This window comes from Chelonoidis abingdonii, chromosome 22, assembly GCF_003597395.2.
Source record: "Chelonoidis abingdonii isolate Lonesome George chromosome 22, CheloAbing_2.0, whole genome shotgun sequence".
In the NCBI taxonomy this organism is placed as follows: domain Eukaryota; kingdom Metazoa; phylum Chordata; order Testudines; family Testudinidae; genus Chelonoidis; species Chelonoidis abingdonii.
The window spans coordinates 19,842,224-19,863,552 of NC_133790.1; the positions used below are offsets into that span (position 1 = coordinate 19,842,224).

The 21,329-nt window shown below is 45.4% G+C and overlaps 1 protein-coding gene across 3 annotated transcripts; it reads right to left on the bottom strand.

Moving 5' to 3' along the window:
• Positions 1–5,717: 5,717 nt before the first annotated feature.
• Positions 5,718–15,606, bottom strand: LOC116824316 (vacuolar protein sorting-associated protein 29). 3 transcript variants are annotated; one of them, XM_032779506.2, is made up of 4 exons: positions 15,551–15,606; positions 8,645–8,836; positions 6,982–7,217; positions 5,718–6,232 (listed from the first exon to the last, which is right to left on the bottom strand). In XM_032779506.2, the coding sequence occupies exons 1-4, from the start codon at positions 15,551–15,553 to the stop codon at positions 6,115–6,117; spliced, it is 549 nt and encodes a 182-aa protein (XP_032635397.1). In that variant the 5' UTR covers positions 15,554–15,606; the 3' UTR covers positions 5,718–6,114. The 3 variants fall into 3 exon arrangements, with proteins under 3 accessions (XP_032635397.1, XP_074916080.1, XP_074916081.1); XM_075059979.1 differs by lacking the exon at positions 15,551–15,606 and having other exon boundaries at positions 8,645–11,388; XM_075059980.1 differs by lacking the exons at positions 6,982–7,217; positions 15,551–15,606 and having other exon boundaries at positions 8,645–11,464.
• Positions 15,607–21,329: the final 5,723 nt, after the last annotated feature.

Genomic DNA, 21,329 nt, shown 5'->3' on the forward strand with positions numbered 1-21,329 from the left:
GTTCTTGGGCCGTGGGTTCTACCTTCAAGCCTGGCCTTCTTAGAGCAGGCTGGCTGCTCAGTCAGAGTCCGGCAGGGCCGGCGATGCCCCTCCCTCCAGGTGGTCTGGCTCTCTCCTGCTTCCCTTTGGAACAAAAGAACTGCCACGCTTGACTAAGTGTAAAAGTTAGGTTCTGTGTAATATACAGAGATATTTAATACAAGGAAGGGTGAGTGTTCCTAGCTGTGCTTCTCAGCAGGGGCGGGGGAGATGGCCCTTGTATTTGTGCACCTGCTTTGCACGTGTAATTCCCAAAGCTCTACGTGCACATCCCTGCTATGGAAGGAGATGGAGAGTCAGCCCCCAGTCTAGTCATTTGTGTGCACAGATACCGATTCATGTACAACTGCAGGGATTGTGTGCACAAGCGCACCCAGCAAACACACATACGAGCAGAGACTATATTGTGTTCCAGACTGGCCCGATTCCACCAGGTGCAGAGCACCCTCCATTCCTGATGCCTGCAGTGGGAGCTGAGAGTGCTGTGCACCTCCCAGGAGCTTCCAGCACCTCCCAGCCCCCACTAGGATCAGGGCCTGGCTCAAACGTATTCCTGGAGGACCTAATTGCAGAGTCAAAGTCCCATCCCAGACAATGCCTGGCCCCCACTGAGCAGAGGCACCTCCAGCCCATTGCAGGAACCATGGTGATGGAGCGATGATAGCAAAACAATTAATTTGGGAAATATCTTTAAAGCATGAGGACCTGAGAAATACATTGCACATTTAAACCAAAGAAAGAAGGGAGTTTAATTCTCTTAGTTTTCCTGTGGAGAATTAGGTCCATTTTTCATTATGGGATTAACATCCTGGATTTTAAAAATCCTCTCTCTAGTGGATAAATACCTCTCTCCCACAGAGTAACTGCACTGGAGAATTGCCAATGATCCCACTAGCAGTATTACACGAACAGCACTGCTGGGCAGGGTAGGATGTGCATGTGCGAGTGCTCTCTGTGCATGGCGAGCAAGCGAATACCTTCATGGTCAAACCTGCCATGCATGCAGGAGCAAAACTTCCTCCTCTGCACATTCACCTGCTTCAGTTCACCGCTGATGCACAGAGAGCACAGAACCACCCTGTGTTTATCTAATTCCATCACACACCAGGGACCTGCTCATCAGTACCAGCTACACACAGTATAATGGGCAGACATTGCCACCTAGAGGCCAGAGCCAGAAAGGACATTCCTTATTAGATGCTGTGTTGTAGCCATGTTGGACCCAGGATATTAGAGACACAAGGTGGGTGAGATAATGTATCTTTTATTGGACCAACTTCTGTTGGTGAGAGAGACAAGCTTTGAGCTTACACAGGACTGAAGACGAGGTATGTGTAGCTTGATGCTTGTCTCTTGTCGTATTACGACTGGGTGTTTTTCTAAGAGCTCTGCTCTAGGAATTATTGTGGGGAGGTTCTATGGCCTGAGTTCTACAGGAGGTCGTACTGGATGGTCACAGTGGTTCCTTCTGGTCTTAGAATCTATGAGCCTTGGCTTTGCCTCTGTTGCCTCTTTGCCAGTGGGAGGGACAATACATTTTGCTCACGTCCCCACTTGAGTAATTACTATTGTTTATCATCTGTGTTGCGGTAGTTCCTAGGAGCCCTAGTCAGAGCCCAGCCCCCACCGGCTCTCAGGCACTGCACAAACTGGACGAACAGAGGACACCCCACCCCAAAGAGCATACAGCCTAGGTTGAGTATAGCCACTGATCAATCCCTGTGAAAAATCCTAGCCACCTGCTTCCCTCCCCTCTGCATCGCAGTGACCTGGCAATATCAATAGGAGAATTGGGGGATTGCAGCCCCAGTGGAGGCCTCCCCTTGTTCCTGCTCCGTTCACGGAATCAGGATCCCAGTTGCACAGACAATTCAGGTTGCTGGTAAAGGTTCTTTGGAAATCAAAACCACAAGCTGACTTTGCCCTCTTTGCTGTGACCAAATTCATCTCTGCACTCCCACCACCATTTCAAATGGCCAGCGCTGACCCCTCCCAGCATGCCCCCTCCAAGGCACTGATTTCACCGGTGATGTGGTCACTGCTCCTGACCGGCTAAAGATTGCACACACCGCCTGTTAGATTTCTTACCTGGTCTCCCCACCCCTGGGCTACTTGTTTGTCTCATCCACCTGCTGTGTGTTGGCTTTTAGACCGTAAGCTTTTTGGAGCACGAGCCGTCATTTACTTTCTGTTCATGCAACGCTTGGCTCAATGGAGCCCTGAGGTGGCTGGCCGCGAGGCCACAGTATAAAAGTTAAATGATGATTAGTACCCAGCCTGACTGCACTGTGGCCGGGAGTCACTATCTGTGTGTGCATGTAGGAGGAAGTGTATTAGCTCCCGACCACGCATGCTGATTGCACTGTTGTCCCCACGGGAGTCACAGTCCCCAGGGGCTTTGCTGGAACTTGGTGTCTCATAATAAACTGAGCATTCCTCAGTGGAGGCAGGGCATGCGCAGGAATCCGGCTTTCCGCTGGACTTTTCCAATGCCAGCCCCTCCCTGAGCTGCTTGAGGGAGTGGAAAGACGCAGCTGGCTGAGCGATGTGGTCTGTACAGAACCCTCATACATATGTGTGTGTATGACAACTCCCAGCACTGGACACGAGAGCAAAGCCCACCAGTGATGGGACTAACCCCTGAGCCATGAATTGTGTCCCAAAGCCTGGGCTAGTTAGAACAGTTTGACTATGTAGGCTGCCGTTCAGTGCCTGGCAAGGACACAGAGCGCCACCCATTGTGGGAATGAAGCTTCACAGAGTGCATGGAGCCCTCCGTATCCCTAGGACATAGGGTGACCAGATAGCAAGGGTGAAAAATCGGGACAGACGGTAGGGGGTAATAGACACCTATGTAAGAAAAAGTGCCAAATATCGGGATTGTCCCTATAAAATCGGAACATCTGGTCACCCTACTAGGACGACATTTATTTATTACAAGAATGAGCCTCAGGAAACGACACTCTGCAACTGCATATATTCAGAACAAACCACCAAGCGAGGATGGCCATTTGCTCTTATCCAGTTCACTGGAGCACCTTTCTCCTAGCGCTTGAGCTTGATGCTAGAATCAGCCAGCTTGGCTGAAACATCCATTGCAACAGCTGTGATAGACAGAGCCAGCAAGTCACTCCTGGCTGAAGGAATTATGAGAATACAGCTTAATATGCTTCTTTGATCAGTGAAACCCCCTCAGGGGCTGGAAAGGGATTAATAGTCAATGAATTATGGCACAGGTGCAATAGATGTACCTAATTAGTTACTTCAAGTTCTCAGCCAGAGGGCTGGGGGTGCACCAGGTAATAATTTATTGGACACCTGGGCCCAACCGAAAGGAGAGTTCAGTCTGAAGGGTGGAACCACCGAAGGCAAAGGAGACACAGAACAGGGGTCCACAGGACAGCAGAGACCTCAGGGAGGCAGCCTGAGGGCCCGTGCTCAATACCAGAGCTTGGGGAGATGAGAAAGGAGATTGGAGACTGAGCCCAAATGAAGGGCTGATCACTAAGAGATTTTGGGACATCAGTTTTACCCCCAAAAGGATTCCAACTTAGGTGCTGGAACAAAGATGTCTGCAACACTGGGCCCTGACACCAGGGGGCACTCACGAGGCTAGGGGCGCCATTTCCCAAGCCAATCTTGAGAAACAACCAGGATTGCTAAATCTTCCAGGACAGGGAGGATCTTAGGAAAGTGACAAGCACAGTCGAGATCAGTGGTTCTCAAACTGTGGTGCTTGGAATGCTCACTGGTGGTGAGAGGACATGGTGCTGGCTCCTCCTCCTGATTTCTAGGTGCTAAATTGCATCAAAATTGCTATAAATACGTTCAGTTCTTTTGCATTTCCATGTCAACCATCACTGTGTGGTTGCCACAGGGACACTATCGATCACAAATCAGAGGGGAGGTGGTCATCACAATCATGAATGGGAGGCAAAATACCCCACAAGACAATCTCTCCATTCAAGCGTGGTCCCCCCCGTGAAAGTTGGAGAATCTTTGTCTAGATTACACCAGACAAGGAGCCCTCAGAACTGAAGCGTGAAACCTGCAGGACACAAAGAATGCTCTGGGAACAGCCTTCTGTAGTCTGGCTTGCAGTTCGTGCTGGAATGCTTCCCATGCCCCTAACAGCCTCCTTTGACAAAATAAATCCCTCAAGCTGCTTTTGAAAAGGCATCTGCCACTCTATTTCTGCAGTGTCACAAGCTTCACAGCTGGCAGCCAAAGGTTTCTAGATGTTCTAAGATTTATCAGTGATGTCAACCAATTAAATGATTATGGGAAGCCAGTGATGAGACTAAAAGTGTGATTAAAATGATGGGTACAAAAATAGCATGGCTGGGAAATACCAGAAGGACATTTAAGAACAACACGTATTACTGTTCCAGCGAGATATCACATAGGTCCTTCCCAGATTTAATGATTCCAGGGTTCACCCTCTGTTAAACGCCTGCCATCACCTACCATCACTATGTCCATCTTTGCCAGCCACTGGGCTGCTCTGATTCACACAGTTGTTCCTCACTTCCTCAAAATGTCTACAACTGGGTGACGGACAAGAGCTTTTCAAAGACATTTCTCCTACGCTGAACCTTTTCTTGGATTCACTTCTGGGAGTTGCAGGCCGGGGGTGGTCTCTTCACCAGTTGCAGTCCCAGGTTCACTTCAAACCAATCTCCGAGTTATTGACAATTATGTACATTAATTCTAGCTTGTAATTTCAGCTTTGTGACTCCCATCAGCCACTCCCATTCAGCAAAGCCAGATGATACATTCATGACAACTTTTGCTTCCTATTTAGCTCCTTGTTCTGTCCTAGAACAGTTCAAAGCACTGATTTTTTTGAATATTTCAATTCATTAAAATTTTGCTGAATAATCTGAATTAATAGTTTTGAAAATATCTCTTTGGAGGAATAGCTTGACTCCCCCTCCCTCTTATACCAAACTCCCTATCCAGTGAACTCACAGCAGGACATATGATGAAGGACAGTGGAGGTTTTTGTCTCAGTTCCCATATGACTTCTTCACCGTGGGACACTCCACCACTGCCATACCACATGGCACAATAATAATCAGCCTCACCCTCTGCTTGGATATTGGTGATAGCTAAATAACCATCATTGCCAGAGCTGGAACCAGGGAATCGGTCTGGGATCCTATCACCTCTGCTAGTAGTACCGGACAGCACAAAGCGAGGGGCTTGGCCAGATCTCTGTTGGTACCAATACAGATTGTAACTGCTAAGGCTGTACCCACTGCTCATGGCACAGGACAGTTTGGCTGTTTGTCCTGGTGACACAGACTCTGAGGAGGGTTGAGTCAGCACTGGCTGTGAACTGGCACTAACGCAGGGACATAAATCAGACTATTAGTTGCAGTTTAGCTCAGGTAGGAAGCTGTTCAGCAACCATCTTCTAATATAGGAAAAGTCGTTTTACTTTAATATAGGTTTTACTTTAACCATGGGGTCCGCATCTTATTCGTCCGTTCTGGCCAAGTCACATGTTACACAGTCACCTCTATCAGAAATGCAGGTTGAATAAATGCTATTTAAAAAAAATTAAGACTTCTTAATGGTTCCGATGGTCTTTAAGCACTTTGAGAAGTTATGCTCTAATTCCAGCCCGATCCATAATACATAAAAATATATTCATGGCAAGCAAACGACGCAAATAGATGAGATAAGTGTTTATTTAAATATTACGGGTTAGAATAATTTATGTAACAAGTTCGGTCTCAAATTACGACAATCTAGTCATGCACATGAGATCAGTCAGTCTTAACAGCTGTGGTAACACTAGATATTTACAAGCGTAGCCATTTTATACATGGAAGATAGTTCAGTGTGTGACGTGTGCTTGGAAATTATGTACTGTAAACGAATTACACTCTTACGGTTTACAATAAGCTTACAAGCAGTAGTTAGTAAAAACTGATTGTGTTAGTGTGTAAACTGTCCAATAAAGTGTTGCAATAAAGTCTGTGGATCACGATGGTTTAGTTAGTCGATTTGACGGGAAAAAGGAATGAGAAACGGTAAAAAAGCACCAGTGGACATGACTGATTTGCGTTAGGGCTTTTTGTATTCAATTCTTTCTACTTTCACATCATCCCCAATGAGTTGATACACATAAGTCACAACTGTGGATGCCTGGATATCCATCAGAACAAATGAAGGAATGATGTTTCTGCAAAGACAAATCATTTTGGTTCATATATTTGACAATTAGAGAAGTAGCAGCATTACAATTAGATTTTAACAGACCCTAACTTAGACAACTCATGAACTGCCCCAAGGAATCTGATTTTAAAATTGCATTGTGAGTGTGATCTACTGCAGAAGAATGGGAAATACAACATTTAGAGAAACTGCAGCTACAATTCATCCCAGGCAGAGGGAGTTTGAAGTTACACTAGAATAATCCTTGAAATCAACAGCAAAACTTTTTTTGGTAATTTCAGTGCAGTGATGTTACGTTAGCATGGAACCCTCCCCAAAATATCTTTTCCACTGAAGCTTTCCCATCTCTGGCATATATCACTGAAGGGGAATGTTAGAAACATCAGAGCACAGTTGTCTCTATTTCATTTGATACAGATGAATACAGGGCTTTAGTTTTTCAGAACTTTCCAGTCCTAGGATTCAAAGGGAATAGACAATAACAAACGTGCGTAAATGCTGAGCAGCCATTTTCAGCATTTCCTTCACTAGACCTAGGGGAAATTATTCAAGAATACAATACATATATTAAGCTTTCTAAAGAGAAGAGGTAAAGTACTGTTCCAGTATCTAAAGCTTCTTATAACCACAAACAGTGAAGACAGACATCTAAGTATCATCGTCATGGACGCACCAGAACTATACAAATATAAAATAAGTGCTCAAATATTACGGTGATGGGTGCACTATAAAGATCCCCAGACTTATTTAACTCACATCTCCAAGGCGTTATAGGCTCCTGTGGCTGATCCTGGATTGATGTAGAACTTGTTTTCATGTTCGAAAGCCTCAAATTTATGTGTATGCCCTGAAATCAGAATGTCCACATCCAGCTGCCTTTGCAGTAGTGCCATGCTGGCCATGTCACCCCATGGAATAACCTGATGGCCATGGATCAGCCCAATTTTAAACTGCCCAACAGTTACAACTTTCTGTTCTGGGTAATTCAGGTTCTAAAAATAAGCACACACAGCGCAGGTTACATATACTCTTTCACTGGCAAAAAGTCTATTTGCATGTATTCGTTCCGGGCAAATGACTGAGTAATGCCCTTATGGGCAACTACATTTTTCTCAGCTTCATCATGCAGAATCCACTTAACATTGGCTCCATACCCAGGCAGGAGTCAACTGCAGACTTTTGCAAGGAACAGACTCGAAGCTGGTGGGAATGGGCTAAGTTTACAGAAACACTTAACATGGTATTACCCTGCTGTTCCCAAATAGTGTTAATACAGCTGAGCTTGGCAGAATTCAATATTGTTTTTTAAATGGTTTTGGTGGATATCAGTGTTTATTTTTACAGTTGCAGGAAGTTACTGAATTTCAACATACACTGTCATTAAAGAAGTTAAAGCATTATACCCGTTAAAAGACAAGCTGCCAACATCACATCAACATATACAAAATAAATATCCTGAAAATCAAAAACTCTTAAGTTCTCAAGCAGCATTTTTCTTATTTTGCCTAGCTGTAAATTTCAATCATCGATGGAAATATTTTTTTATTTTGTTATACATCAATTTCACCATATACACATTTACCAATAAAAATCTAGTCCTTCCAAGTTAATTATACTTAAGGCTACAATTATGTCACAGAGGTAATGGAATCCGTGACATTTTCTGTCCTGGGGCTGGAGCTCCCAGCCAGCCCCACCCTCGCAGCTTCCAGCTGCAGCTGGCAGGACCAGGACCAGGCACAGTTGCCCAGTCACAACTGCAGCCATAGCCAGTGGCTGGGGGACACTGCAGCTACCAGCTGTTCAGGCAGGGGGACTCCGGAGCTCCCACCCACCGCAGCGGTGGGGGACTCGGGAGCCCCAGCAACAGTGGGTGCTGAAACCGCCTCTCCCTTTTGTCAAGGAGATTTATAGTGAAAGTCAGGGACAGGTCATGGGCTGTCGGGAATTTTTGTGGATTTTCTGTGATCTCTCCCCGACTTTTTCTACAAATATCCCTGACAAAAACTTAACCTTAGTTATAGTGTTATAAAAAAAATAAATCACACAATTGCTGCAAAAGAAGTGAGATCAGAGGGTCTTCAATCTGGCAATAGTGAGGGAAAACAGAGCCAGAAGTCTAGCTATTTTTATACAAATATGACTCAAATACAATTATCTGAACTGCATTATACAAACATGCACAAATCCAAGAGCTGGATTTAGTCATGTTGTGTATGGAGGGAGAACTAAACTTTAAAAGTCACTGATCTCAATCACATAGTGCTGCTTGTTTCTTGTCCCCAGCGTGTTACCCAATGCAAGAATGACTAACGCCATCTCAATGACACTGAAGTTAAGTGGTTTACATAAAGTCATGCAAATGTTACCCCTGCCTGCTAGACACACACATAGAGACATTGTTTAGAGAGGCCATTACCTCATCGAAGTCCCCTCTGACAACGTGAACATCCCCAGCCAGAGTCTTGAGATAGTCATAGCTCTCCTTAGTGCAGAGATTTCCTGTGCAGAGGATGTGCTGAATCTTGCCTGGAACCAGCAATTTTTTGAATTTAGCTGGCAGGCTGTTGCATCGATGTGGGATGTGAAGGTCTCCTAATACTAACACCAACTTATTAGATGTCAGAGATAATGAAAAAATATTAAAAATTACATCAACAAAATAGTTATAGACATTCAACAGCTGTTTGTCCTGTTTTGACTGACTGTCCATTAGTAAGAAGATTCCACAAGAGATTAAAAACAAAATTCATTTCTATTCAGGATGATCTGACAATTTGACAAAAAGATTCCACAAACATATAAGCCACTGACAGTAGTTTGAACATTACTGATGCACAAGAGGCTGTTCCAGCATATAAAATACGGCCAGATCCCTAGAAACCCTGCAGCTTCTCAATCTCAAATTCTGCAGCAGGGCTACTAAGATTCTGTTATACTTACGTTTGTGTAGCCTGCATTCCTCACTGGCAGCTATCACAGCATGACATTTATTTACACATTTACAGCGAATGAGAAGCTGGTGATAAGAGCCAGGAGAAGAAAACACTTTAAAAGCAGAGACTGCGTTTTTGAAGATTTCCAAAATATTACTTTTAATCCTTCCCTTGCTCCGATAAATATTGCACACTTCTGCTAGATCTGACTTGTTCCTTGACCCTGCACGCAAAACACCAACAACTCAATTCTGCAGTTGTGCAAAGTATGGGATTCCAACTAAAGTCAATCCAAATGGCTTCAGCTGGATACCACTTACTCAGCACAGAGATTCAAGCTGCAATTGATTCTTCATTGAAAACTGACGTCTATTTAGAAACAATTTTGCTTCTATATAATGGTTTCAAATTCCTCAACACTAAGGTGATAAGAACCATAGATAAAATTCCAGTTGGTTCCAGTTTTTCCATCAGCTCTTGCTATTTATTCCCTACCTGGTGTTACAACCCTGATTATGAGTTAGTCAGATCCACAAAGTTGTGGATGTCCCAAATAAAAAGTTATGGCTTCTAAAGATTATAGGCTATTAATAATATAGTAGCTTTAGCGTGCCAGGACAATATATTTGATCACCTCGTTCTTTTGCATCCTGGGGAAAGGGCAGAATAACTCCCATTTGCAAAAAATAGTTGGATTTTTTTGTGTGTAATCATATAAAAAAATATAGAATAGCAAATATGCAGAAGCAATGAAATTCTGCTATTCTGTATTAAGAATCAAGAATGTGAACCATACAGAGTTCTTAATTGTGTAGGCTTGTCCTAGGAAAAGAATAAAAACATATAAGCCTCTATTTCAGTGCAGTCCGAGGCTTATTGCCATTTGTGAAAAATTTTCACAGTGGCCAGCTAGTAGTGCAAGGAACAATGATGGCCTGGAAGACTAACAGGTCTCTTCAGTTACTAACTTGTAGGAATACGGCAAGCACAAGTCAACTCTAGCAAATCTACTGGACAGTGAATGTATCTCATGTCAACAAAACAGATTTGATAGTAAGATGGAGGTCAACCAGATGATTAAGCTACTACGTTTCCCTTGGCAGTTCCATATGTATTTAATGGATCAAGCAGAAGTTAAATTTGTCTTTCAACTATATACATAAAAGAAAATTTATCTTAGGCTGTAACACACCATTCCCATCTTCACACAGCAGACTGCCAGTTATCTGATCAAGTCCCCCTTATCATACCTTTAAACTTAACCCTTGATTACAAATGTAGCCGACAATGTGATGCAACAGACTTTGTAAATTAAGCTTAATTAAGAAACCAAATGCATGCGAGCATAGCATCAGTAAATCAAGCTTAATTTGATTATACAGCAACAAATGTGGGGAAAGGGTTAAGAAGCAAAAGAACTTATGCCATTAGAACAAAGGAAAAATGAGTCTCAAAACAATCACCTCTATTAATTTGATAAATAAAACTGATTATTAAGCTTAGGGTTCTTGTTCTTCTTCCAATAGTAGTAGTATTTATTAGTATTAAGGTAGTGCCTAAAATATGTTAGGTGCTGTACGTACACACAGGTGCTGCAAATACGGGCAATATCAATTACTAAGATTGCTATATGGTATGTCAGTGCTACACTGTAAATTAACCTTGGTCCCATTTACACTATCACATTGTGTCTGCACAGGTGCTAGCAATGGTGTAAACACAATTGCAGGCTGCCTAAGGTGTTTCTATCACTGTGTTACGAAAACCTGATTGAGCAAGTGTCCAAACTACCCAAGTACTGGAGAGGGGTGGGTAGAATGGCTCTGGAGACTGGTAAAGGGACATGGGTTCTTTAACTTTTAAACCCAGCACCGGTTAGAAATGATCAAAAGCAAGCATTTCTGATGAGTTTTAGTGTCCTCAGTGAAGGAGGTTTGGTCCCTAGTCACCTCTAGACAGATGTTCCTGTTGCTAAGATGACCCTCTGCATTAGCAATCGTATTGACAGTCTCAGCACGAAGGGAAAGCATCTTCGTGCCAATATATAAGGGAAAAGGTGACACTGGCAACAAAACTAGTTAGAGAGAGATAAAGCTGATGAGTCATACAACAAAACTGTTGGAGAGTCATTGATAAGAGACTAAGGCCTGTGGAGGGTTGGGGGGAAAGAGATCCATCTAAGTTACGCAACTTCAGCTACGTGAATAACACAGCTGAAGTCACTATACTTAGACCTACTCACCACAGTGTCTTCACTGCAGTGAGTCTACTGCTGCCACTCCCCCATCGACTCTGCCTGCGCCTCTCGCGGCGGCGGCGACGTACAGGAGTCGATGGGAGAGCACTCGGGTTGATTTAAAGCGTCTAGACTAGACGTGATAAATTGACCCCCCCTGGATCCGGGTAGACATACCCTAAGACGTTAAGTAGATACAAGCACAAATCAATATGGCTTCAAGCTAGAAAGACTGACAACAGATGCAGTTTTTGCAGTAAAGCAACTAGTGGGAAAATACTGTCATGGCATTTACTGATCTGCAAAAGACCTTTAACAAAGTGCCAAGGGATGTCCTCTGGTGGTGTATAGGAAAGAAAATTATGTGCATTTTGTTCAAGCCATGTATGTAGATACAAATGTCAATAGCCAGAACTCACTGGTGAAACAAACTATTGATAAAAGGTAGAGTGCATCTGGAATCAGCATTGAGCCCTTTCTCGTATATCTTCATCTGGACATGCTCACAAGGAACATCCAGAAGGAGGCACCGCGGTGCACATAGTGCAGATGCTATCATTCTGGGCACCGAGGTGAGACACAGTCTGGAAGACTATTTTGAGAAATGGAGAGATTTGTTGGAGAGATCTAGACTCAAAATAAGCAGAAGGGAGTATATAGTATGTAATTTCAATAACACGAACACTGAAGAATGATCCTTGAAACTTGATGGGCAGACAAGACTGAAAACGTAAAGTTTCAAGTATTTGCATTCCAGAATCCAGAAAACTGGAGGATGAAATTAGAGCCTGGCTGAAATGGAGAGAGAAATAAGGGGTGTAGTTCGTGACAGGAAGGTACCAGTAAGCTGAAAAGGGAAAGTCTGTAAAACTGTGGCCCATCTCGTTTTAATGCATAACACTGAGTATTGGGCAACAAAGAAGAAACATGAGCAAAGGATCCATTCCACAGAAATGCAAATGTTGAGCTGGACGAGTGCGGTAAGCAAGAGAGACCATGTAAGGAATGTGTACGTTACAGTAACACACAAAACTGGGAAAAGTGAGGGCATTCTGGCCCAGGTGATTTGATCACGTAAAGCGCAGTCCTGACAACTATGGGGGTAAGAGACTCCAACAGAGCAAGACTGAAAGAAAAAGACAGAGGCCAATCCAGGAAGAAGTGGTGGGATGTCATAATGGAAGACACATTAGCATGTGGTGTGCTAAAGGATAGAGCATTGAACAGAGAGCACTTTGGAGGGAGAGGACTCAGAGCAGACCCCATTTGACAGGATTAACTCAAGAAACAAGAAGATGGATAGTCTCAGCCCAGACACAAAGTACTGAATAGAAATGAAGACCGAACTACCCTAGAATGCCAACAGCTGGCCCGTCTGGATCAGAGCTGACGTATATAGGTAAGGTAGCAGGAGAAGGTTGATTTGCCAGTACCTGTTCTGTACCTGTTCTTTGGGTAGCATTTATTCCCCAGGATTGCCAGACATACTGACAACTTTTACTGGTGGAAAATTCACTTTAAAACATTGACGAGAGAAGAGAAAGCTTAAAAAAATATTTTGGCCTCACCTACGCTAAAATCAATTGTGTTAGGAGACTTTAAACCCAAAATTATTTCAGCTAATACACTGGGGCTACCAGTGCAAGCTGGACAAAAAACGGACACCATAGCCATGTGAGCTGACACCATTTTTAAACCAACATCCTAAACAGCTCATTTTATACTGCAAATTATTTTTATAACAGGATGGCAACCTTTAGGGCCTTTACTTAACACTCGAGAGATGTACGCACATAATGCTAGTTGGAGTTAAATACACATAACCCCTGGCCAAATTGTGCTTAATTAGAGACATGAAACTTCACTGGAGACAATGGAGCTGTATGAGTGTCAGAGCAGAATTTGATCTACTATGTACTGATGGATGGAGAGACACCCAGGATTATCTGCTCCTAGACCAGATTCAAGTTCCCACCTGCCAAAATAACTGCAACAACAACAAAAAGCTTGGATATTTATGCAAGAGTAAATGATCCCAGGGGAGAGAGAGCTCATTGGTTTGAGCATTGGCCTGCTAAACCCAGGGTTGTCAGCTCAATCCTTGAGGGGACCATTTAGGGAATCTGGGGCAAAAATCTGTCAGGGGGTTGGACTAGATGACCTCCTGATGTCCCTTCCAACCATGACATTCTATGATTCTGACGCTGGCTCCTACTGCAGTCTGACACTTTTTGCTACACATTTTATTATTAAATAAACTTGGCATTCTAACTTTAATAGAGACTGAGATATTAGGTTCCTGGGACTTCCTCTTTCAGGGGAAAAAAGCAAGGGGAGAGAGCATCGGGACTAAAGTGGTATGAAGAGTCCTAGCTCTCTTAAAGACTATATTTACATAAAATTACAGTAGGACTAAATTTTGTTTTCCTACAACGATTATTGACCCAAATAGCATTAGGATCTTTCCAGACATACCATATATTACCCAAAGCATATCCTCTCTGTGACAATATACATTTATTATTACAAAGCAAATAAGCAACAACTCGCAAGATAATAATTTAAATATTCAGGATATGTCTGAAGATGACAAGTCAGGCCAAATGAAAAAAATCTAAGAAGGGAATGTTTTGGTTTTTTTTTTTTACAAAGTTTAAGTTTTCCATTGCTCTGAATCTCTCACACACCTCTCTTTAAAAAGCTATAATGACAAATCACAGTGTATCAGTACCTATTTAACATCAGCACCGTTGACAATCGCCCATCACCAGTGTTAGCAAGAGCCAAGCGGAGTAAACTTACTCTGTGCCCTGCCTTAGTGGAATGAAGAAGTTGATTGCAGACAAGGGGAAAATGAAAAAACAGTGTGAAACATGAACAATGTTAAACAAAAGAAAGCAACAGAAAGGGAAAATAATCTTTAGCCAAATGAAATTGCAATTAATCATTAATGAATTTTGAATGTTATGAAAGAATTTTTTTTTAAATCAGTTTTATTCAACTGTGCTCAAAACAATATTGGAAGAGCTTTCCAGACTATTACTCAACAAAAGAGTCAGACTCCGTGTTGTAACTTTCCAGTCAGCTAGCTATTTTTTAGTGCCCTGACTCCTATCCCCTGAATTTCACATAAGGATAAATCACTTTTTGACAAATCATCTGAAAATGCACCCAAACAATAGCAGTTTAAACACAAGCTAATAGTTCATGGATTTATATTGTTCCAGGAAACTGGACAACTGTAATTCCAAAATGAGGTTTTTTAAAATATCATTAAAGCAACCAACACAATTTAAAGAAATTTAAATTTACAAGGTTAATATGAAAGCGCATTCATGTGTTTCTTTTAGAACTGTTAATTTGGATAAATGGTTAGGAGCCTTCCCCCAATGCCCAAAACTCCTGAACTTTGAATTAACACCAGTGAATGTTTTAAAAACTAATGGCCCAATCCTGAGAAGCCTTAAAGCCTGCTTGCAACTTTAACCAAGGGAGCGGGTCAACAGTCTGCAAGCAGGCTACTGAAGACAGTGAAGTTATGCACATGCTTATGGCTTTGCAGAATTAGGGCCTTCCAGATATATCCTCACACAGATCCTTTGTTTTGAAAGCCAGTTTATATTGCTGATGATGCACCAAAGAAAATAAACTTCTAGCTAGACCTGGTAAAAGTAAAGGTACAGAATATCCCCCTACACCTCGGTCCCAAGAGAAACCTTTCGGGAGGACCGGGGATTTTTTATTTTAGGGTGAATTACAAAGTATGAGGATTTGTCAGGTTCTCCTGCACGGCTCCTGCTAGGTACGTTTAGGGCAGGAACCAGGCAAAGTGAAGCCAAGTGCTGAGTGTGTGGGAGGGACTGTGCAGATCGACTCCGGTCTATAGCTATCCCCACCCCCCCGGGCAGGGGGCTCGCACACGGGGGCTGCCGCACCCCCAGCCTGAAGTGGGTTCCACTCGACAGGGCTGATGGTTTGGTTCAGTGGCTCTCACAGCCCAGCCCAGCCCGTGGTGGGGGCGCCGCCCGGGCCGTGTCTGACGCGAGCTCCCGGCACCGCCTCTGCAGCTGCGCCTCGCGCCTTGGCCACCTCAGAGACACTGGGAGCCCGGGCGGTTTCCGCCACAGCGCGGCCGGGCCCCCCCCCCACTCACCATCCTGCCCCCAGCTCCGCTCGAGCCGCCGCTTCCGGGAAAGCCGGCGCGCAGAGACTGACCGTCCAGCCAATCACAGGCTGGAGCGTGAAGCATGTGACCACGGCCCAGGAACAGGCGCAAATTGGCCTATGAACGTGGGGAGACTGCACATGCGCGTTGCGGAAAGTGACGCCCCGGGGTGGTGCTGCCCTTTGCCCTCACGATGCGGGGTGCGGTGCTGGCTTCACCTTCCCCAGCTGTTGGCCCGACCCAACCCTCTGCACGTTGGCCCTGGCAACGGGCTTCGAGACAGCGGGGGTCTGTGATGTAACGATGCCATGGAAACAGCCATTTCCCCGCGGGAAAGTGTCTCCCTGCCCGTGGAAAGGTGTCTACCAGCAAGGGCTTCCCCTTGCCACAAGCCGGGGGGTGGGGGGCAGGGGAGTCGGAGTCCTCTTCTTTCTGTTTGACTGGGGCTGTGACAAAACAAAACCAGGCCACCACTGCCACCTGGACCGCACGCTCCTGCTCAGACAGGCACTGAGCATCCAGCGGGATATTTCACACTGTCCAGCATCTCATGGTGTCGATGCCTAGGGACCAAATCAACGTTCGTTCTCCAAAAAGAAACAAAAACAGAATTTCCCATTCTGGTTCCCCTTTCTTACAGCGCGCTGATCACAGGAGCTCAGAGCCACCAGCCTGCACAGTGCACAGGACTGGTCAGAGGAAGGGCAGTTTTTGTCTCAGTTTCTCATGCATCTGAATCACTGTGACTCCCTGTATAACAGTAATAATCAGCCTCATCGTCGGCTTGGAGCCCAGAGATGGTTAGAGTGGCAGCACTGGCAGAGCTGTCAATGGCACCGGAGAATCGACTTGGAATCCCTGAGGGCCGCTTGCTATCCTCATATATAATCAGTACTGGAGCACGGCCAGGGCTCTGCTGGTACCAGGAATTCCAGCTATCACTGATGCTGCCGCTGCTCCTGGCACAGGAGATCGTAACCGTTTGCCCAGGAGATGCTGATACTGAGGGCGGCTGAGTCAGCACAAACTGGGCCAAGGACCCTAAAACAAAATCAGTAGCAAAGAGAACATTGTTAGATGATCCGTTTCCCCCATTTATTGGAATAAGAGAAAGAGGTGAGCTAAAGGGGATGACAACTCTTGTTAGCAAAGCCCTCCACCTACCCGAGCAGTAAGTGAGCAGAGTGAGGAGCAGAGGGGCCCAGGCCATGGTGGGAATCCAGACAAACTCGGCTTCCTGAGGCAAACGGGTCTCTGGCTGGGACCCCCTGATTCGCTTTTAAACCCCCAGAGCTGGAGAATGGCCCCTTCATGCAAATCAGCCCCCTGCTTACTGGCTGCTGATGTCTGCACCTCCCTGCCCCTGTGTCAGATAAAGGAGGGATCATCCTTGTAAGTGATTTAAACTCAGTGAAGGGGAAACAATAGTTTATTGACTTCCCTGCTCTCAGTGCTTAATTCGTCATGAACCAGATGCCAAGGCTCAAGCAATGAGTTGCTGGAGCTCAAACAATTTTTTTACATTCATAATTGCTGCAGCAAGCCGTGAGTGGCCGCAGCCAGAGCTATGAACTGCCACGCCTAGAAGTGCTGGGGCTCAGCCCTGGCAAGCACTGGCACAAATTAAGCACTGCCTGCTCTTACTTTTCAGAGAGCTTTCCTGTTCCCTGTCCCAGCACTGACCACTGCAAAATGAAGCCTGATACACCCAGGTTTTAGTTCAGGTCCATCTCTCCATCATGTCCTGAATTCCTCTGTGTCGATTAAGTTTTTAATCTTGGTTTTCCGCTACTTTCTGGAGAATTAGATGGAAGCAAACTGAAGGTTATTCTCTATTTATTCCAGGAAAATCCCCCAGAAAACCTCTTCTAGAAGTCATGAAGTAAGATCTCCCTAATATCCTCCCAGTCCTTTCTGTAGGTGGAAAAATCCTGAAGTCCTAAACATACCTGAACTCCTACTAGCTTTAGTGGCCACTGTGCATACTGAGAGATGAAGGAACCCTTTTAATCTCTTAAGCCTTTGTCGTCAAATAAACCCAGACTGGCCCTTGTTCGCGTGTCCTGCTGCTGGACAGAGCAGGATTTAAGCAATTTCCATCCCACAACCAAGCTTCCCTGAGCAGTGAAGAGAAAACCAGCAACCTGGGACTTTCCCATCTCCAGGACCAGAAGCATCGACTGTGAGGCTCTAGCCTTGGTGAGCAGATGTACATTCACTGGAACAACAAAGCCCTGGGAATGGAAGCAGCAGAGAGTCACAGGGGTCTGCTCTTTCCATTGAGGCACCTACTGCGGGACCTCAGTCCCCAGGAAGATCATCTGCACAGCTGGGCAGCAGCAATCCCAGCCCGCCTTCAGTTACTAAATAAAGCAGATAATGCTCTCAGCTTGCGTCTCTGCAACACTGTAAACTGCTCTTTTTCCTCATTTGAAATACACTAGATGGGACCTAAATGGGCGGCCTGGACAGTGAGGGTAGACATCATGTCTACATTGGATGGCACTGAACACATACCATGGTTTGTGTGTAGCCCAGTGGTCAAACCACGTCATCCTGGTGCTCACAAGGAGATGCAGAGTCCTCCAACATTTCATATAACTTCCATTTGTATTTGAGACTGATGTGGCTATAAAAGCATGGTACAAAAAGTACCTAATTTGGGGTGAATAATCAGTTACAGAGAAATCTCCCTGCAGGGTTCGCGGGTTGTGCTAGACATTATCTGTCTCAAGGAGCCTTAGTACAGCTGGCAAAACTGTGGGACAATGATGACACCTACTGGCCATTGGTATATTCTCCAGTGGCTTCAGCCTGTGGGTCATTCATTTTCTTATCAAATAGATTTTTCTGCAGCTACCTCCCCTTCTGATGCCCAGGCCCAATCGCACCCCTTCCAGGGGTCACTGCTCAAATAATGTTAGCGATACAAACCAGAAAGAAACTCACTTCAGTGTGATGGGTGGAACTGCCTGGTTGTGGTCCTACCCCAGTTTCTCTCTGTGCTGTTCATTTCCTTCCCTGGGAGAAGGCTTTATGTTTCTTAGCACCAAGTCTCCCCTGGTTTCCTGCAGCCTCCAATGATTTAATCTCCCCACATGTTTTTGCAGTGTCATTCTGCCCTCCCACATGTTGGCCACCCCTCCAGAGTTGGGGTCATATCAGTTGCATATGTGATAACAATTCATTCCAGTTATTCTCTCTATCAGAAAATGTGTCATGGTTTCCTAGCACCTGTCTGATTAAGTATCGTTCGTACTCAGGCATCCTGTGACCTGGAATTTCTATAGTCATGTTTAAGGCTTAAACACTATTATTGGCTATAATGCCACTTCGTATAATCCCCTATGACATCCCATCCCAGGTGGAGTCGGCCCAACCCTTCCTCCCCAGGGTGTATCTGGCTTGGGAATCATGCAGCAGGGGTTTCAAGAACAAGAAGCTCACCCATGAAAACACATCCCAACTCTCTTCCCATCTCAATGCACCTGTGCGGGAGCCAGACCCAATATAGATACGGTGTTCGTCTGGAGTGCTGGCTTGGAGGTCAGCTACCACCTGGTGTCATCCCACCATTCTAAGGGCAGCACGGCCAGCCCAGGTGAGGAGTGGACAGGGCCACAACCCCTGTGGATCGCCAGCATTGGGCAGCAGCGATGGGGAGAGCACAGGCTGCTCCTTTCACCAGCCCCTGCCTCCCCAATGCCCTGAGAGGCCTTTGCCTATGTCCACCCCATGCCGGTACGATGCCTCAGTGCATCCCCACACAGCAGCTGCCTCCCTGGCTGTCCCCCCCGTGTTGAGGCCGCTAAGTGTCACTAAGCATTATTCTAAGTAATTTTAAAAGGTAAAGGCTATAAGAATATGGAGTTTTCCCTTAGGCCTCTCATGAGCAAAAGTCCGTCCATGTTAAACTCTAATCGACCTCAGAGGCTGGTAGAGCGGGAGAAGGCCAGGTGCACCAGCCCCTTATCAGTTACAAGACTAAGCTCAAACTGGTACAAAGCAAAATTAATGAGACTTGCATACCTCTGGCAAAAGGGAGTAACATAATACCCCTCAACAGACGGGACAAGATAATAATTCAAAGCAGTGGGCCTAACAAGCTAAACTTGCAGTTGCCAGCTTTGTTTGACTGTTTTAGTGTACCTGCTTAATGTAACATGTAATGCTACAAGGAGGGGGGACAGGGGAGGGGAGAGGAAAAGGGACGGCTTTAGCTAGAGGTAAAGTATAAAAAGGTACACTGCTTGTATTAACGTGCTGGATTTGATGGCAGGTCAAGTCTCCCAGCACCACTTTGAGATCTCAATAAAACCTTGCTGCTTTCTCCCACTCGGTGTGTTTATTGGAGCTGAAGCACTCGCGGCACCCACTGTTGTTTGCCTCAGCAGTCTATCTGCCACAACAGTTTTGCGTCCCTGGGTGGGCTTGAGGCTAAAATCTGCCTCGCCCGCACCCCTCTCGGAGGCCGACGGATCGCAGCGACGACCGACGCCCAGCGCGCACCGGTGACTTCATCGGGGGCCTCGGCCAAGAGCGGTTTTGATTGACCCGAGGACACACGGTGCAACGCGCTCTGATAGTGGAGAAACAGCTGTGGGGCAACGGTGCAGAACCGGACCCTTGGATAAGGGCAGGCGACGGTGCAGAACCGGTCCCTCTGATAAGTGAGAACAATCCAGTTGTCTGGATTTTTTTGCTTGTGGTATCTGGGGACGCCCAGTGTCACCCTAGGATATGGGCAGGGACAGAGTTACAGGCAGGGCACGGTGTACACCGTTAGAATGCAATTCTAGCAATTGGGAAGTGTTTGGATCAGATCCACTAATTAAAGCAAACTAAAAAGATTCTGTACAGTAGACTGGCCTCTTATCTACTGGAGGTCAGGAGAAATGGCCTCCGAGGATCACTTAATTACAGCACGATCCTTCAGTTATCTCTGTTTTGTCGCACGTACGGGTAAATGGAATGAACTTATGTATGCACAGATGTTTAGGTTGTTAGAGAGAGATCAATCTTTTGCAAAAGTGTAATCTGACTCCGGCAGGTCCAGAAGCTGTTATGATTCCGCAGAACTCCCCTCCGATTGTAATGACAGATTCGGTGTCCCTTCGGCTGTTACACCCCACGTATAATGAGAAGGTGCTAGAGCCCAGAGAGTGACCCCCCGGTAGGATTCTATCAGTTGGTCACAAGTACCAGGAAAGCATGCATGGCAGATGAAGATAATGACCAGGCTACTATCCTGCAAGTTTATTACCATGTCCCTTTTAACCTGTGGAACTGGCAGCCTTTAAAACACAGGCTGGGAATTTCAACAAACCAAAACGGTTTATCTCAGTTTTTGAGGGGTGCCTGGCTAGTCACAAGCCTGACTGGAATGACTGTGAAATCTTCTAAGAAACCTGTTGTCTGAGGTGGAGCGAAATCAGGTTATATCTAAGCAAGGGAGGAAGCACAGCGGAGACATGAGCGGGACCCAGCTGCCTTCCTTCCTGATGCAGCGGTCCCACGGGTGATCCTAGGTGGGACCCTAATGACCCCCGCAGTTCACCTCCTCCTCTTCCTATAAGATTGCTTTTACATGGTCTCCGGCACTCAGGGGTTAGACACAATAACTGGGCTAAGCCTATGAAATTGTGGCAAGAACCAAAGGAAAGTCCGGTTGCCTTTTTGCAGCGGTATTCGGGATACAATCAAGCAACATACTATGCAAACCCCGATGATCAGGCAACTGAGGCAATTATTAAGGGCATTTTTACTA

Bases quoted from the DNA above. Each gene is read 5' to 3' on its own strand.
- LOC116824316 (XM_075059979.1), bottom strand. From the start codon at position 8,938: ATGGACAGTCAGTCAAAACAGGACAAACAGCTGTTGAATGTCTATAAC. The intron at 7,218-8,644 runs GTAATGGCCTCT...GCTTATTTTTAG, and splicing joins TCAGAGGGGACTTCGATGAG to AACCTGAATTACCCAGAACA. The intron at 6,233-6,981 runs GTGAGTTAAATA...TTGTCTTTGCAG, and splicing joins GCCTATAACGCCTTGGAGAT to AAACATCATTCCTTCATTTG.